Source organism: Macaca fascicularis, chromosome 8, assembly GCF_037993035.2.
Source record: "Macaca fascicularis isolate 582-1 chromosome 8, T2T-MFA8v1.1".
NCBI lineage: Eukaryota > Metazoa > Chordata > Mammalia > Primates > Cercopithecidae > Macaca > Macaca fascicularis.
In genome coordinates, this window is record NC_088382.1 from 152295909 (window position 1) to 152314205 (window position 18297).

The 18297-nt window shown below is 56.4% G+C and overlaps 1 protein-coding gene and 1 long non-coding RNA gene across 2 annotated transcripts in view; one reads left to right on the forward strand and one right to left on the reverse strand.

Moving 5' to 3' along the window:
* Positions 1-5337: 5337 nt before the first annotated feature.
* Positions 5338-8302, reverse strand: LOC107130733 (uncharacterized). The gene is made up of 3 exons (XR_001493248.4): positions 8146-8302; positions 7101-7225; positions 5338-6252 (listed from the first exon to the last, which is right to left on the reverse strand). It is a non-coding gene; the product is annotated as an uncharacterized lncRNA (long non-coding RNA).
* Positions 8303-11071: 2769 nt separating this feature from the next.
* Positions 11072-18297, forward strand: part of PSCA (prostate stem cell antigen) — a 46730-nt gene continuing 39504 nt past the window's right edge. The window contains exon 1 of the mRNA XM_073999568.1: positions 11072-11612. Within this exon, the coding sequence (XP_073855669.1) occupies positions 11549-11612 (64 nt within the window). The 5' untranslated portion in view covers positions 11072-11548. The remainder of the gene's footprint in view (positions 11613-18297) is intronic.

Genomic DNA, 18297 nt, shown 5'->3' on the forward strand with positions numbered 1-18297 from the left:
TCACCACCTGATAACCATGATCTCCCACTGTCACCACCTCATAACCATGACCTCCCACTGTCACCACCTCATAACCATGACCCCCCACTGTCACCACCTCAGAGCCATGACCTCCGACTGTCACCACCTCATAACCATGACCCCCACTCTCACCACCTGATAACCATGACCCCCCACTCTCACACCTCATAACCATGACCTCCCACTGTCACCACCTCATAACCATGATCTCCCCCTGTCACCACTTGATAACCATGACCTCCCACTGTCACCACTTCATAACCATGACCTCCCACTGTCACACCTCATAACTGTGACCCCCCCACTGTCACCATCTCATAACCATGACCTCTCACTGTCACCATCTCATAACCATGACCCCCCACTCTCACACCTCATAACCGTGACCCCCCCACTGTCACCATCTCATAACCATGGCCTCCCACTGTCACCATCTCATAACCATGACCCCCCACTCTCACACCTCATAACCGTGACCCCCCCACTGTCACCACCTCATAACCGTGACCTCCCACTGTCACCACCTCATAACCATGACCTCCCACTGTTACCACCCCATAACCATGACCCCCCACTGTCACCACTACTCACTCTTATTCCCATCATCTACATCTCAGTCACCATCACCACACCACAGTGCTTGCCACTTCCCCCTCACTGCCACCACCTTCATTATATGAGCACCCCAACTCCAGGTTGCTTTCTGGCTGACAATGGATTTTACTGATGAAGGTAAGGTTTTGAGGGAGACAGTATTGGGTTCAGATTCCGGTCATGGTCATTATTGACTATGTGTCTGTGGGCAAGTTTTTCGATCCACTTTCCTAAGGCACAGAAAGGACAGGATATCCCAATTCAGACCTTGTTTCCTGTAATAGGGAATCCCTGAAAATCACATATTGGCTGCCTAGCCTTCCAGAGGCAGTGGGTTAGGCTGTGAGTCCCTGCAGCCCCATCTCCTCACCCAGCCATGTGGAGGGTCTCCCAGGAGAGCATGACTCATGGGATGGCTTGGTTGAGCCAGCGATCAGTATGATGGTGTGCTGTCACCAAGCCTCTGAGAGATTCCACTTCATTTCAAAGATCAGATGAAACCCCAGCTGGCGAGCAGCTCCTGCACCCAGAGCTGGGTGTGGAGGACCCTGCCACAGTGAAGGCTTTTCAAGCTTGGCCTTGGAGGAAACTTGCTTCTAGCCCCTGTTTCTTCAAACAAGCTGTCACTAAAGACAGAAGTTTCTCTTTCTGTGGCTACCAGCGCTGAGGGGTCTGATGAATTTCAAAGTGTTTGCTGAAATACCCATTTTGTGTTCTGACATCTGACTCTCAATCCTCTCAGTGCGAAGTTGCTGAGCAACAATCAAGAACCCGCCTGTGCTGCAGTAATCATCGCAGTGGTGACAGCGCCCACCTGGCAGGCGGACAGCAAGGATTAGGTCGGGCAGAACCTGACACACAAAGCACTTGCTCCACATCACTGTTCGACTGTTATTACAATGATTATCACTGGGTGTGGGTTTGCACTGGCCCTGGGCTGGGTCTCCTGTTGAGAAAACTCCACAGCCCTCAAGCTTCCCCCAGCCCAGGACAGGCACATGGCACAGGCAGAGTGGCAGGAGGTTATGGGAGCCATGAGGAACACTTCAAGGGTGCTGTAGACCATGCCTGTTCCTGAGGCTCCTCATGTGTCCACCAAGGGCCAGCTCCAAGTTCCTGCATGGAGGATGCCCTCTGACTCTGAGACACATTTCCTGCCCTGGGCTCCAACAGACCTGGGGCACCCCTGAATGCTCATTGTGCCACCAGCCCTGGAGCACCTTGAGGGCATAGACCATGCCCTGCTCATGCCTGAATGACCAGCACCTGGCCCAGCCCCAACAGGGGATACTCAGTGAGCGTGCTGGGGGGCAGGTGCAGGTGTCATACCCATCTACCTCACCAGGGGTGAGAACAGCAGCTGCTCCACTCCCAGGCTGCTTTGCTGAGCCTCTTGCCAAGTTAGGGGGACCCAGAACCACCCAGCCTGAATCTGAGACTTAGCCCTGGCTAAGCTCTACTTCCAGGATGGTGAGGGAACCCAAGAGTCCAGGAGCAGTGGTGGGCAGCAGCAGCTCAGTCTCTGAAACCCACACTTGTCAAGCTTCCCAAGGACAACGCTTTTTGCCCTTCTTGTTTCTAATTAAAAAGAATTAGTCAGCAGAGTGGCATGCTTACGGACAGTGCCAAGGGACATTACTGCATGGCTTTATTCATCAATGGGAGGGGCAGATGCTGTCCTGCTGGAGACTGGCACAGAATCTCGTTCTCTGCGACTAACTGCTTGGAAGCCCAAGCCACCTCCCAGCTGAACCAATGACTCATTAGACTTTTTTCTGACTCCTTCTCCCGCTCTCTCCTTCTCTCCCACCCGCCTTTCTTCGGGTTTGGCTGGACCCGCCAAGAAAAGGCATCGTGCAGAAGCACTGTACAGGCATCGAACTCCCTCCCCCTTACAGGTGAACCTGCTGAGGCAGGGAGGGGCTCCCAGAGAGGAGGGGGCAGAAGTGGGCACAGAATCCAGGAGTGTGACTCCTCAATTAGGGAAGAGCCTGACACACAAGGTGGGTTTTCCCCAGACAGAGAGGTCCCTGGGGAAGGGAGGTCTCAGGAGCAGGGACTCAGCTTTGAGCTCAACCTGATCACTTTCCCTCTCTGGCCTCAGGTCTCTTCAATGAATACTGGGAACATTAAGCCATGTCACCTGCCCAGGGTACAATCTGAGGACAAGTGGAACATTCAGGAGTGGGGTTGTCATCTTCACTCCATCCTGGCTCTGGAGAAAACAACACTCTCTCTCCCACAAATGCCTACAGGAGGCCGAAGAGATGAAAACTGCCTTGGCAAGGGGTCATACCGGCCCTCAGCCCTGGTCTCTCTTTCTGGGCTGATAGGGAGGGGCCTGAGTCCATTCCACAGCCTCCATGGAAGGCAGCCTTTCAGAAACTAAAGGGAATGTCCCCTGCCAGCCTACAACAGGGATAGGGACTTGAAGAAGGCATGGTCTAAATCTGTGGACAGTCAGGTAAGCCAGTTTTAGGAAGAGCTATCAGTCCACTTGTGGCCTCAGAGCCTGACGGTCAATCGTCACTACCATCATTATCACCCATAACACCCACCTGGCCAACACCCTCATTGCCTCCACCAAAACCAAATGTTACCACCTCCACCAATTCCAACACTGACACAAATGCCCTCATTACCACCCCCAACCTATCACCTTTGACATCACCATGATGGTTATTACTGTCATTACTCTCACCATCGTCATTACTATCTCAGATAATGATATCATTGTCTTCACCATCATAACTATTACCGTCATATGAGCATCAGCATCACCATTATCATAATCATTACTATCATTATTATTGATAATGATATCATCATCACCACCATCACCATCATTATCACCACCATGACCATCATTATCTTCACCATTATCACTATCACCATCATCATCATCACCATCACCATCATAATCTTCATCATATCACCATCATCATCACCACCATCACCATCACCATCATCATCATCAACACCATGATAGATAATAATATAATCGTTGTCTTCACCATCACAACCATCATCATCATCATTATCATCATCACCATCACCACCTCATCATTAACACTATGATGGATAATATCATCTTCTTCACCAACATAACTATCACCATTACTATCATCACCATCACCATCAGCACTACCACCACTATCATCATCATCACCATTATCACCATCATCATCACTATCACTGTCATCATCACCATCATTACTATCACTATCACTGATAGCGATATCAACACCATTATTAGCAGCAGCAGCATCACCATCACAATCATCATCACCATCATCCTCATGAGTTCACCACCACTATCATGATTATCACCACTATTACCACTGTCATTCTCATGACCTTCATTACAACACCATTGTCTCAGGACAAAACCTGAGCGGCTCCTGAGGAGTGGATGGGGAGGTGATGGGCCAGTGGGCAGCTGTGCAAGCCTGGAAGACTCTGTCCCTTTCCACTCTGTCCAGGCAAGGGTCAAAAGGCTCCTGAAGGAATACATCCCTGGGATCAGAGATGGGATGACTCTAAGGTGTGAGGTCCCAGGGAGTCAAGCTCCCCTGACACACCCTCAGCTAGTGAGTCGGATTCCTTGCTCACTCCCAGTTTGCTTAGCAAGGAGCCCTCATGTTGATTTCTTTTTTTGTTCAACAATACTTTATTGGAGACTTCCTTTGGTGACGGGGGCACCGGGGAAGTCCATAGGTGATTCATCACACCCTGACGTTGAGGAGTTTCTGGTTTGCTTGCAGGTGGCCTTTGCCAGAGATAAGAAGTGCTGAGAGTTGCAGGGGTCCAGGGATGGCTCATCCTCAGGGAGGCACAAACACCCTGAGAACTGGGACACCAGGGAGGGGAGATCTGGGCAGGGACCTGTCAGCCACCTCACAGAGAAGAAGACTGGAGTCTAGGTGCGTGCCCCGAAGGAGTTCCATCAACTGTAGCCTCCTTCCAGTGCCTCTAGCACCCTGGACTCCCACCCTCTGCTGGCGTCGGTGCTCCCAGCCTGGTGAGAGCAGGGACCCAGGGCCCTTGATTCCAGCTGTGATCCCAGTTGGGAGGCAAGTCCCCTTCTCCACCTCTCCCCAGACTCGCTCTCCCAGCCTCCTCTCAAGGAAAGCCCACCTCTTGCTCCGGCAGAACAAGGGTGGAGGGCCTGGGTCTTCAACCATGTTGACCATGTTTATTCTGCTCAGGACCTGGCTCGATGGCTTGATTCTACTCACCCCCCACCCCCACCCCACTTCCATTCCTGCGAGGGGAGTGCTGGGTCCAGCCCTGAGCAGAACAAACTTGGCCATGTGCAGAAACATGAGAGACCCACGAGGAATCATCTCTCAGCACCATTTCAGAGGCAGACTCCAGAGGGAGACCACTCTCATCACCCAGGATCCTGCAGAGCGATGGTCAACCCTGCTGAGAACAGCCACTGTCTCAGGTCAGACTCCCTGGAAGGAGAGCATACAATGAGGCCTTTTGTTCAAGAGCTTTGCTAAGGGAGTCTCTCAAAAGAAGCAGGACTGTAAGAGGAAAGAGCTGGGCAAGGCTTTGTTCGTAGCCAGAAGCCAGTTTCAGTTGGCCTCACTGGGGGCTCTGGGGCATGAAACCACTGAGTGAATGCCCCTGGAGGTGGAGGGCGGCTTACCCAATCCCATGCCAGTCAGTGCAACAAATTTCCCAGAACCGCGGAGTGCCAGACAGCAGGAACCGTTTGTACTCTCTCTTGGTTTCTTTAATCAGGAACTCATAAGGGGCTCAGCTCAGGGTGGCTCTGAGCTACAGTGGAGGTGCCAGCTGGGCTGGGTCATCTGAGGGTTCCACTGAGGAGGCGTCTGCTTCTAAGCTTAGTCACACAGCGTCTGGCAGAGGCCTCAGTTCCTCACTCGTTGTCGACTGGGACACACACACACGACAGCTCCCCGGGGGGCCCAGGTCGACTTCCTCAGACCCAAGTCGTTCCTGACCCTTCCTGGCCCTTGCGGGGACATCAGTGAGCAGCAAAACCACCTAGGGCTCAGCGCTTCTCCTTCAGCACCTTGGACAGAGCTCGTCCAGGGCCGCGGGAGCTCTGGAGCTGTCAGGTGCGCAGGCAACAGCCCTGCGCTGTGTGGGCAAGGGGCAGGTGGCAGGGGCCCACCCCTCCAGGTGTTTCTGGACAGTCTGAGGGCCGGACCCCTCTCCCCTGGTGGCCCCAGGGCAAATGCCCCAGGGAACTGCAAGCGAAAGGGGAGTGCAGGGAGGGCGGGGAGACACAGCCATCTCGCTCTGGGGTCAGGGTCGCCTCCGCCCTTTGCTCACTCAGGCTCCTCACGGAAAATGGCAAGGATGGGGCCTTCCCTCAGAGGCTTGTCGGGGGGCACCGCAGGAATGAGGTACAGTGAGGGTCACCGCTCTCTGGTGGTCTGCCCACCCCACCCCTTACCAGTTTCATCCGGTGAAGCCCAGGGTCCCTCTTCTCTGAGTGTGATGAAGGAGGCCCCGCGCACACTCACAGCCAGTGAGGCAGTGGCCACTGTCTGGGGCCATGGCCCTGGAGGCAAGGCTGTGGTGCTGGTGAGGCAGAATCGTGATGCCGGAGGAGGTAGCACCATGGTGCCGTGTCGGGGGACGGCATCCTAGAGGGCACTGGAAGGAGGAGGCTGCTGCTGAGGTTGCCGGGAGAGGGGCCACCCCATCCAGCACCATGGCCCCGTCCCCATCCAGCACCATGGCCCCGTCCCCATCCAGCACCATGGCCCCGCCCCATCCAGCATCTTGGCCCCTCCCCCTTCAACACCAGGACCCTGCCCCATCCAGAACCACGGCCCAGCTCCAGTAACTGCTGGGAGAGGGAAGATCTGTGCCTCTTCTCTGCAAGGTCCCAGTCCCTAGGTTCAGCCAGTGTCCCCACAGGGCCCCTTGATGCAGGGGCTGTCTGAATGGATACAGGGCAAGGCAGAAGTTTGCATCCCCTGAGGGCAACCACCAGCAGGGCATTCTGGGGCCATCCCACCCTGGGACCTCCCAATACCCTGCCAGTCCCTCTTGCCATGTCTCAGGACAGCCTCCTGACCCCTGTAGTAAAGAGGCCACTAGTACTAGCTGGTGACTGAGACAGACCAAAGCCCAGGAACCCATGGCCTCTGAGGGTGGAGCCTGGAGTAAAGGAGTCTTTGTTCTGGTGCCCAGGGGACTCCCCCACTGCTGAGAAGGTGTAGCCCTGGGTGCTCTCCCAGGAGCCACCTGGACAGGCTGGGGGTCCAAACTTGGGGGACTTCAGCTGTGACACCTCTCCTCCCACTACAATGAGTCAGCTCCCCCGTCCACCCCCAGGACTGCTGCCTGTCACCCAGAGGACCTGCACCCTCAGTCAATGTGGAGCTGTGATGGGGGCGAGAGGAGAGGAGTGTGGCCGGGGATGGCACTGAGTCACTGAGGGGGAGGAGGCAGGAAGACAGCTCTTGGCTTCTCTGGGTTAAGAGCAAAGCACACACCTGCGGACACCCATCCCGTGGTCTCACCCTCCATACGGTCCACAGGGGACGGGGCCAGGGCTCAGTGCGTGCCTGGGGTTGGAGTAGAGTAGGAGCCAGGGCCGGGTCTGGTCCTCCTGTCCAAGCTGCCAGAAAGAAGCATCAGTTATTAGGCTCCAGCTCTGGTCTTCGAGCCTCTGTTGGCCCATACATGTCCACGTTCCACACTTGCTACAGGCCCTCAGGTGTGCCCTCCCAGCATCTGTCCCTGCAGCCATGGCCTCCATTCATCCTGCACGTCATGTAGGAAACACACTGCCTGCCCTGTGCCTGGCACTCCAGCCCCCGAGGAACCAGCCTGGTGCGAGCCCAGGAAGGAACAACTTTCCCGTTGACACCGAGGAGTCCGTGCTTGGGCACCGAGGTCTCCCTGGGGGAAGGGGGGAGCCAGAGGAAAGTGGGAAGATTTGAGGGTGGAGTGTTCTGGGCAATGACAGGGACCTGGGGTGGCCATGGGAGGGGACAGCAGAAGGTATGGGAGGGGGGCCATTGGAGGTCTGGAAGGAGAGGCGAGCTTTTCTGAGCTGTCCCTGGGAACAAGGACAGAAAGGCGAGGAGGAAGAAAGCAGGCTGCACAGGCCCTCCTCCCTGTCCCCCATGAGGCCTCAGGGAGCCCCTGCCCGGCACCAGGCCCCTGTCCACCTAGCCCGTCCTGTGGCACAACCTCTAACGCCTGCCCTTCCCTGCATTTCCTGGGCTCTCCCCAAGAACCCACCTCCCCAGGAGTTGGACCCAGGCCCCCGTCCCAGTGAAACTGGGGCCTTTGGGAGCCCCAAGGAAATGCGGCTCCCCCAGCCCTGCTGGCCCCTTGCTGCCCCAGGCCCCACCCCAGCTCCTGCCACAGAGGCCCCAGGCCCCACCCCAGCCCCTGCCAGGTATCCCTTGCTACAGGCCCCAGGCCCCACTCCAGCCCCTGCCACAGAGGCCCCAGGCCCCACCCCAGCCCCTGCCAGGGGCTTCCTTGCTTCCTCCACGTCCCTCCTTTCCTCTGAAATTTGCATCTCACCTTCCTGCAGAGTCACTGCACTCTGCCTTCCAGAGGCCCTCTGGGATCCTCTGATCCTGGCTCTGCTGCCATCCCATAGGTCATACAGTGCCTGTGGCTCACACACGCCTTCACTGCCCAGATCCACGCCTGCCTGGCCCCTGGCTGTCCTGCTTCTGGGCTGATCCGGGAGGAAGCTGCTTTCTGGGTCGGGGGCACCTGCAATCCCTGAAGAGTCCGGCAGAGGGCACTGTTTCCTCCCCCGAGAGAAAACACAGCAAGCCCGGGTCTGTGTGGAAGGGGGTCTGTGCCAGTCACCCATCCGCGGGGTCCACACCCGGCAGCACAGCCCTGCCTCCAGCTGAGAGGCTATCCTGGGAGGGGCTGTGACCAAGGAGGCGACAGTCCCACCTGGCCGTCCAGCCTCTGCCTAAGCAGCAGCCAGTGATCTCAGACACCGGGAGCCGCCATGGCCTCCCACCCTCTGGCCTCTGCCTCCCACTGGTCCACTGGCTGCCCGGGGCTGGCCCACAGCTAGAAGGTCAACTCCTGTCCACGGGCACATCCCCTACCCAGCTCCCGCCCAGCCCTGGGCAGTCTGGGCCACAGCTGCTCCCCCAGGGTTAATCCCTGGCCCTGCTGCTGACACAGGGGCTCGAGGTGCTGAGCAGTATGCCTAGGGCAGTGGGGCCAGAAGGGGATAGCCAGACTGCCAGAGAGGGAGTGTGTGCAGAGGCTGGCATCCCGGGGCCCAGTTCCTGGCAGCCCCTGGCAGTCCCAGGAGACACTGACATGATGGGCATTTGTACCCACTGATGCTGTCGGATACCTGTGGCAGCCCCAGGCCGGCTCCTCCCAGGGTCCGTGGCTCCAGCCTGCTCTTTGACCGGGAAGAGCCATCCAGGCAGAGGCCACTCCACAAGGGCGTCTGGAGTTGGAGGCCTGTGGTGGTCCCTGAGCTCCAACCTACTGTGCCAGGTGTGGACTTTTGGGGCATGAAATTTCTCAGGTAGGGTAGGCACCAGCCAGATTCGAGGGCCAGGGCACTGCCCAGCAACCCCTCCACCAAGGGGCCAGAGAGCGGGACACACCGGCACAGCATCACCCAGAGTGAAGCCAGGGGTCCCTGGAGTGTCCCGAGTCCCCTGCGAAAGGGGCTGTTGTGGGGACACCCCACAGCCCACCACCTGGCCTTGCCCTCTCCACATCTGCTAAGGTGCAAATGTGACCCCTCCAAAACCCAAGTGTTACCACCATGACAGGATTGAGAGGTGATGAGTCCATGAGGCTGCTCTCCTGTGGGCCCAAGGCCCTTACGAGGCTCCACACAGCGCCCCTGCCCTGCCCTCTGCCTTCTGCCATGGAAGGGCGCAGCAGGAAGTCCCTCCCGTGACCAGACCTGGTGCCCAGACCTTGGACTTCCTGCCTCCAGAGCTTTGAGAAACAAATCTCTGCTCTTTAGAAATTACCCAGCCCCAGGAATTTGTCGTTAGGGCACAAACGGACCAAGACGCCCTCCCAACATCCCTGGTACCCACAGGCCAGAGGAGAGTGGGGAGGGAGGCAGCTCTGCCCTAGGCTCCGGCGGGCACAGGAACCATGTGTCGGGAGGCCAGGACTGACTGCAAGCATCAGCCTTGGTCTCCCCACCTAGGCAGTGGGGGACAGGACAGGACTCTGCTCCTCCACCTTGGGCAGAAGAGTCTGATTTTTTTTTTTTTTTTTTTCTTGAGCTAGAGTTTCACTCTATTGCCCAGGCTGGGGTGCAGTGGTGTGATCTTGGCTCACTGCAACCTCTGTCTCCTGGATTCAAGCAATTCTCCTGCCTCAGCCTCCCAAGTAGCTGGGATTACAGGCACCCGCCACCACACCTGGCTAATTTTTGTATTTTTAGTAGAGACAGGGTTTCATCATGTCGGCCAGGCTGGTCTTGAACTCCTGACCTCAAGTGATCTGCCTGCCTTGTTTTCCCAAAGTGCTGGGATTACAGGTGTGAGCCACCGTGCCCCACCAGGAGTCTGACTTTGTCCACAGCAGAGACCCAGCATCCTAGAGGTGCATGCTGTGTGACCTTGGGCAAGGCCCTGCTCCTCTCTGTTCCTGGGGTGTAACTACCTGTCCCCGCTGCCGGTCGTGGACAGCACTGACTGGGAGGAGGTGCTGGGGCGACCAGCGCTCCAGAGGATGGGAGGCACAATTAGGCAGGGACAGTGTGGAGGGGAAGGAGGCTGCAGGAGAACTGGGGACCCGTGGCCCAGCACCCAGTAGAGCCTGAAACCCTTCTCATCATCTTCCTGGCTCTGGGCTCCAGCTCCCTCTGTCTGAGGCCTGTGGGGCGCGCGCACACACACACACACACACACACACACACACACACACACACATATCAAATCCCCTGCTCACCAGGGCCCCAGCCGAGCCCAACTCCTCCAGCTGGCTGTGCAGCAGAGAAGTCCCAGCTCGGCTCAGAGGGGCTGGGCTTGTTCCCTCCCTGCCCTCCTACAGCAGCTCCTCTGCAGGTGCCAGCAGCTAGCGAAGCATGACGCAGGCCACTTACTCACCACCCCAGGCTGACTCACCTCCCAGGTACCCAGACCCTCCTCAGTGGAAGGAGGGCTTTGTGTTTGGGGCTGTGCGTCAGCACAGAGCAGCATAGAGCCCCTGACGTGCCAACAACAGTGGGAGGACGTCCTGGGATGGGCACCTTTGGGGAGCCCTTTCCAGGTGTGGGGGGCAACAGTGCATGGGGCAGAACCTCCCCCTGCCACCCTTCCCCCATGCGCCCTTGTGGGTGGTTGCTGTGAGCTGGAGGGAGACAGTGAGAAGCCTGGAGGCCGTGGGGACTAGGGGGCTGCCGGGAGAGAACGCTGACCCTGGAAACGTCCACGGGGACCAAGGGGGTGCCGGGAGAGAACGCTGACCCTGGAAACGTCCGTGGGGACCAAGGGGGTGCCGGGAGAGAACGCTGACCCTGGAAACGTCCGTGGGGACCAAGGGGGTGCCGGGAGAGAACGCTGACCCTGGAAACGTCCGTGGGGACCAAGGGGGTGCCGGGAGAGAACGCTGACCCTGGAAACGTCCGTGGGGACCAAGGGGGTGCCGGGAGAGAACGCTGACCCTGGAAACGTCCGTGGGGACCAAGGGGGTGCCGGGAGAGAACGCTGACCCTGGAAACGTCCGTGGGGACCAAGGGGGTGCCGGGAGAGAACGCTGACCCTGGAAACGTCCGTGGGGACCAAGGGGGTGCCGGGAGAGAACGCTGACCCTGGAAACGTCCGTGGGGACCAAGGGGGTGCTGGGAGAGAATGCTGACCCTGGAAACGTCCCTGTGGATCAAGGGGGTGCCGGGAGAGAACGCTGACCCTGAAAATGTCCGTGGGGACCAAGGGAGTGCCAGGAGAGAACGCTGACGCGGGAAACGTCCATGCAGACCAAGGAGGTGCCGGGAGAGAACGCTGACCCTGGAAACGTCCAGGCTGTCTGGGGAGGTGAGTTCCTTCACAGGAAGGGTCCTGTGGTGGCCATGACCCCAGTGGCCATGTGGCTGAGGCCCTGGGCAGTGGCTTCGTAACTGAAAGACCCTGAGCCCACCCTGAAGCCCCACAGCTTTTTCTCCACCTCAGAGACTTTCCGGGGCTCAGTCTTGCGGCGGCCCTCGTGGCACTCGGGAGGCAGTGGGTGGACCATGAGTGCGAGTTAGGAAGCAGAACTGCCCACCTCCAAAATGGGTGCCCAGGAGAGCAAACACAGGACCCGCTCCTCCAGGCCTCAGCCCCCCTCTGGAATGGGGTGAGAAGACCCTCTGTCACAGGCTGCCCTGAAGAAGGGTGCAGGAGCCCCGCTCAGCCTGGACCCCAGGCAGCAGAGTCCAAATCCAGACAGCAGGAGAGGAGGGCTCCACACACTACTGGAGGAGCCAGGATCTCAGTTGGCCCGCTCCAAGGGTCATTCACACCTGCAGCCCCACCAATCTGCTGCCCCTCTCAGGGACCCTGTCCTCCACCTGTAAAGTGGGGATGCCGGGCAAGGCGGGTATGAAGTCAGGGGGAGACTGACAAAGAGCACATTGTGAACTCTGGTACTGAGGTCACCAGGGAGAGGCCTGGCCCCACTTCCTGTGGAGTGGGGAGACCTGGCCCAGTAGGTCCAGGAGGGAGCAGTCACAGCAGGCCAGCCAGTAAGGGCCAGGGTGCCAGATGTACAAGCATATGGGTGCTGAACAGACAGGCAGATGGGTGCATGGACTGACGGGGGATAGGTGGATGGTCGGACAGGGGGATGGGTGGATGGATGGACAGGCAGATGAGTGGATGGACTGACAGGGGGATGGGTGGATGGATGGACAGGCAGATGGGTGGATGGTCGGACAGGGGGATGGATGGATAGACAGACAGGCAGATGGGTGGATGGACGGACAGGGGGATGGATGGATAGACAGACAGGCAGATGGGTGGATGGACGGACAGGGGGATGGATGGATAGACAGACAGGCAGATGGGTGGATGGACGGACAGGGGGATGGGTGGATGGATGGACAGGCAGATGAGTGGATGGTCAGACAGGGGGATGGATGGATAGACAGGCAGATGAGTGGATGGACGGACAGGCAGATGGGTTTATGGACTGACAGGGGAATAGGTGGATGGACGGACAGGGGGATGGGTGCCAGATGAACAGGCAGATGGGTGGATGGACAGACAGGCATATGGGTGCTGTATGGACAGGGGGATGGGTGGATGGATGGACACGGGGATGGGTGGATGGACTGACAGGGGAATAGGTGGATGGATGGACAGGCAGATAGGTGGATGGTCGGACAGGGGGATGGATGGATAGACAGACAGGCAGATAGGTGGATGGATGGACAGGCAGATGGGTTTATGGACTGACAGGGGGATAGATGGATGGACGGACAGGGGGATGGGTGCCAGAGGAACAGACAGATGGGTGGATGGACAGACAGGCGTATTGGTGCTGGATGGACAGGCGGATGGGTGGATGGACAGACATGGGTATGGGTGGATGGACAGACAGACTTCTTCCACTCAGCACTGCTTGGTTTTCAATACTCAAACGGCCTGTAGATTTATGTCTACAGCTTCAACACTGGCTCAGCCGGACGCTCATGGTGGAGCAGGAGATGTGGGGAGGGAGGGCCAGCACCAGCGGAGAAAAGGGAGGACAGGGTGGGCCTCTTGGCCCCAGGAGACCCACAGCAGCTGGAGTAGGTTTACAAACTAGATCTGACTGACACAGCCATCCTTTTTAAAGGTTTTAACGGAATCACAGTGACATTTTGATCCCATTTATGAACCAGGAAGCCAGGCCCACCAGCCCACTGCACCATTTAATGTCAGCAAATAAAATTCAGTCAATAAGAAACCCCCGTGAGCCCTTTATCACGGCACAAGGCAGAAGGGGCTCGGCATTGCCGATCGTGGGAGGAGGCACTTAAGGGCTGCGAACCGGGGCTGGGCAGCGTGGCAGCCACATAACAGTGGGGGATCCAGCCCAGGGCCCAGCCAAGGCAGGTGGCGAGCAGCCAGGGTGGGTCTGTTAGGATCACATCCGGGAGTATCTATGGAGCACCCACTGTGGAAGGGCCCAAGCCAAGTAGAGATCAAGGGTGAGGGTCTCCCAGGCTGGGCCTTGTCTAGGGGGAATCTCTGAACTTCTGAGATTTGCTCTCAACCAGTCTCCCCCTGACTTCATATCCGCCTTGTCCAGCATCCCCACTTTAGAGGTGGAGGGCAGGGTCCCTGAGAGGGGGAGCAGATTGGTGGGGCTGCAGGTGTGGATGAGAGTCACAGCAGGCCAGCCAGTAAGGGCCAGGGTGCCAGATGGACAGGCGTATGGTGTTGAACGCACAGGCAGATGGGTGGATGGACTGATGGGGGATGGGTAGATGGACTGATGGGGGATGGGTGGATGGTCGGACAGGCAGATGGGTTGACTCAACCAGCACAAAGAAAGGAGCTGCCAGGGTTCAAGCTTCCTTTCCACAGAGCGGGAGTAGTCTGTGTCGCCTCAAGGGTCTGGAGGAAAATGGCCCTGGGTCATTCCTGGAGAAGACTGAGGCAGGTGGCTGCAGGCTCCTGGTCAGCAGGGCTGGCTGGGCAGGGGAACCTCTGTCCCTCTAGCTTCTGGCACATGCATGTGCATGTATGCATTGCCACAGTGCATGTGTGCATTGCCACAGTGAATGTGTGCATGTACGCTCCCACACACGAGCACATGAGCAGCACACACACGGACTGCAGACGGAGCCCCTCGTGGAAATGGGCACACACTCACATGCTCAGAAAGCCAGGGGCTCCCTCTCAAGTCACAAGTAAGGGGGTCTCTGCCCACCACCCCATGAGCACAGGGGACCACCCAGGCCTTTCCTGGTTTCTCGCTCTGCACCAATGTCAGCGCAAGGATCAGGCCAGGAGCATCCCCTCCGTCAGGCCTCTCCCATCCCACTACTGCCTCCTTCCCCATTCTGGGCACCCGCCAGCTCCAAGGCACCTGCAGCGCTGGCCCTGGTGCCCCATGGAGGGTCCCCAAGGACAGTTGAGGAAAGGCACAGCCTCACTGCGTGCGGTCAGCTTCCAAGGAAGCCTTGAGAGTAAGGGGACACATGCCTGTCCCGAACAGCAGTGCAGAGACCCCACCTCAGCCTTCTCTGGGCTGCCCCCATCTCTTAGTTGTGACTCAGGGTATCACCCAAGAAGCAGAACATGAATACGAATGAAAGAGGAGCCCATAGCATGCCGATGACCCCTGCAGATGTGTTGGAGAGGACAATTCAATTAATTAAACACCATGATTGAGTTCCATAAACAGAAAGGCTGTTTATTTACTTAATTGTTGAGCTGCAATAAAGCAGTTTTTTTCAACTTCTGTCCTTTGCAAGCTGTGGACACAGCCCTGCTCTTACATAAGTGACCCTCATTGGTGCCCTTCTGTGAGGGGCAGGGACCCCGCCACAAACAGAAAGCTCGTGTGTAGGCTGAAGGGGTCACGGGGCACGGGAGGGGTGCTGGAGGTTGAGGCTTTAGGGCCAGTGAGGAGCAGACTCTGGTTTTAGGAATAAACTGTGATGAGGCCACTGGCAAAGGTGGTGGTCAGAAGGCCTGGGACCACTTGCCAGAGGGAGACCCTGGCCCCAGGGTCCCGCAGAGCGGGGGCTGGGCTGAGCCCTGGGGAAGCCAGAGCATTCAGCACCCACAAGGGGCCTCAGAGACACCCGGTATTTCCCCCGTCACACAAGAATCCTCTAAGGCCTCCCAGCCGGGGCTCCTCCCTCTTAGAAGCTGCCCCGAACTCTGTCCTGCTCCCCTCATCTTGAGCCTTAGGGTGGGGGTTTTGAATAATGTCTGTCATTCAGTTCAACAGCAAGGTATGGTGAGAGCTGGCGGCTTCATTTTTGGAACCGGTGGAGGGCAGGGTAGAGAGAGAGAGAGAGAGGTTTGTGAGAGTCCTCATGAGACAGCTCATGATGGAAGTGAGCCTGAGCTGCGGTGAACCCTGTCGCTGAAGAGACAGCCTTCACTCTGGGTCTTGCAGGGGAAAATACAACTCTTCATTAAAATTTATTGCCCTGAAAAATGGGCAGTGTGACTTACTTATCCTGGGTAAAGTGTGTTGCAGGTGGCAGGGCTGAGCCTTGGGAGGGTGCCCCTGTCCACAGGCCAGAGGCCCCTCTATGCAAAGGAGCAAGTGAGCCTGGGGACCTGCCACCTCCCCATGCTTGTCATGGTTGCCACCCTGCCCAGTTCAGGGTGTCTCCTCACCAAGAGTCAGGGTCACAGGAGGATGAACCCAGCTCCTGGTCCCACAGATTTGGACTTAGTTCTAGCGTCCCCTCTCCCTAGCCATGTGACTTCAGCGGCCCCTGCCCACTGAGCTCAGCCCCCATCTACAATGAAGAGGTGACAGCAGCTGCCGCCACCACCTTCAAGTCCAGATTTCTCACCATCCCCAGTCTGGCCAGGCCTTCCTGCCCTTCAGATGGCTATAAGGATGGCACGGCGTCCAAGTGCAGGGCTCCCTGCCATGGAGTCCACAGAGTCCCCGGCTTCCCTCAGGGACCCCAGGGGAACTGCAGCACCACGTGTGCAAGACCCGGGCTTCAGCCACCCCCTTAAGAGAGAGGACCACGTGGCCCGGTTGTGTCTGGGAGGAGGCTGCCAGTCAAGGGAGAGCCTGGGCAGTAGCCTTGGGGAAAGGTGGGCAGGTGGCTCTCCCACCCAGGGAAGGGCCGGCATCTGGGCCATCCTTATGGCCCCCAAAGCCCCAGACACCTCCCCTGCCCTCTGCAGGCAGCAGAGCCTTCGGCGTCTGGGACCCGGGCAGGAGGAAGAGAACTGGGTGTGAGACGGGGAGGCCAGGAGGGAAGGCTGGTGGAATGGGGGCATCTGCTCAAGGCTCATCCCAGGACCTCAGAAGGGAAGTGGGGAGAAAACAGTTCCTCATGAGGCAGCCCTTTTCCACTGGCCCTGCGGCTGCACATCAGACCCAGCCTCTGCCTGCCCATGGGTGTCCTGGGTCCCTTCCTGTGTCCAGCAGAGCTGACCTCTGAGCCAAGCCTGCAGTCAGCTTGTCTAGGGTGACGATGAGGCTACGGGAGGGTGCTGGTGGCTCCTGTCAACCTTAAAAGATCAGGAAGTATGGAATATGGTTAAATGTAGTTTATTTGCACACAATGCTTGAGAAAGGCCACCTGGGTACACAGATTCCAAAGAATGGAAGTTGGTGCTCCCAAGTGGAGAGGTTTAGGGGTCATTTATATAGATAACGTTTGGGAAGCTTAGCGGGACTTCAACACTGTCCACACAGGCCAGCACATCCAATTAGGTGGGGCTGTATTCTTTCCGGCAGAGGCATATTGAACACAGAGGATGGAAGAGTCATGGGGTCTTGTGCGCCTTCTGGTCTGAGTTGGGTGCAAGGTAATACAGAGGGAAAGGTCCACAACCGGGAGAGGAGGAGGGCTTATCTCTCACGTCATTGACTATTAATTGTGAACCTCAAACACCTGAGACAGGTCTAAGTTAATTTAGAAAGTTTATTTTGCCAAGGTTGAGGACACACACCCACGATACAGGCTCAGGAGGTCCTGACGACATGTGCCCAAGGTGGTCAGACCACAGTTTGGTTTTATACATTTGAGGGAGACATGAGACACGAGTCAACATGTGCAAGATGAACACTGGTTCAGTCTGGAAAGGCGGGACAACTGGAAGCGGGGAGGGAACTTCCGGGTCATAGGTAGATAACAGACAAATGGTTACATTCTTCTGAGTTTCTGATTAACCTTTCCAAAGGAGGCAATCAGATATGCATCTATCTCAGTGAGCAGAGGGATGACTGAATAAAATGGGAGACAGGTTTGCCAGAAGCAGTTCCCAGCTTGACTTTTCCTTTAGCTTAGAGATTTTGGGGCCCCAAGGTATGTTCCTTTCACGTCTCCCCCCTTTTTAAAAGTCTTTTGGAGAAAGCATTTTATAAGAAAATGAGTCTCTGGTCTCAGGTTTTGTCTGCTCTCTCATGGCTAGGATGGTTTATTCCTGTACAGTTAGGTCCAGAGTTATTAGAAAACCTCATTTTTAGAAGGTTGTGAAGTGTCATGTCCTGTGAAAAGAAAATAGGGGGAGGAGGGAGGAAAAACAACAACAAACAAAAGAACAAGCTGGGAAAATTCAATATAGGCCACATTACTCTGAAGCCCATACATTAGTAGGCAGGTATGAAAGTGGCTTATGTATGTAAATAGGTTGCTGTTGTTTTCTTCTGAAGTTTAAGTTGCCTGGCTTCAGTTCACAGGGTTTTATGAAAGCACAGCTTAGTTTTCAGTAACTCCAAATTGGGAAACATGGGAGAAAAAGACAGAAGAAAAAAATCAAAAACATTATTTTGAAGAGTTGTAGCCAAGAAAAATTATAATTCAGTCAAAACTGTAGAAAATAATAAAAACTTTAAAACATTAGGCAAGACTAGAATCTAACAACAGGTATACTATAGGTTTTGCAACATAATTTTTCTTTCTCCAGTTTCCCATTTTTAATAAACACAAATCATGGTTGGACTAGTTTGCTTTATTATACTTGGCCTAATTATTTGTATTCAGTGCAGCAAGAATAATTATTTTTTACATAGGCTTTTTTTTTTTTTTTTTTTTTAATGGAG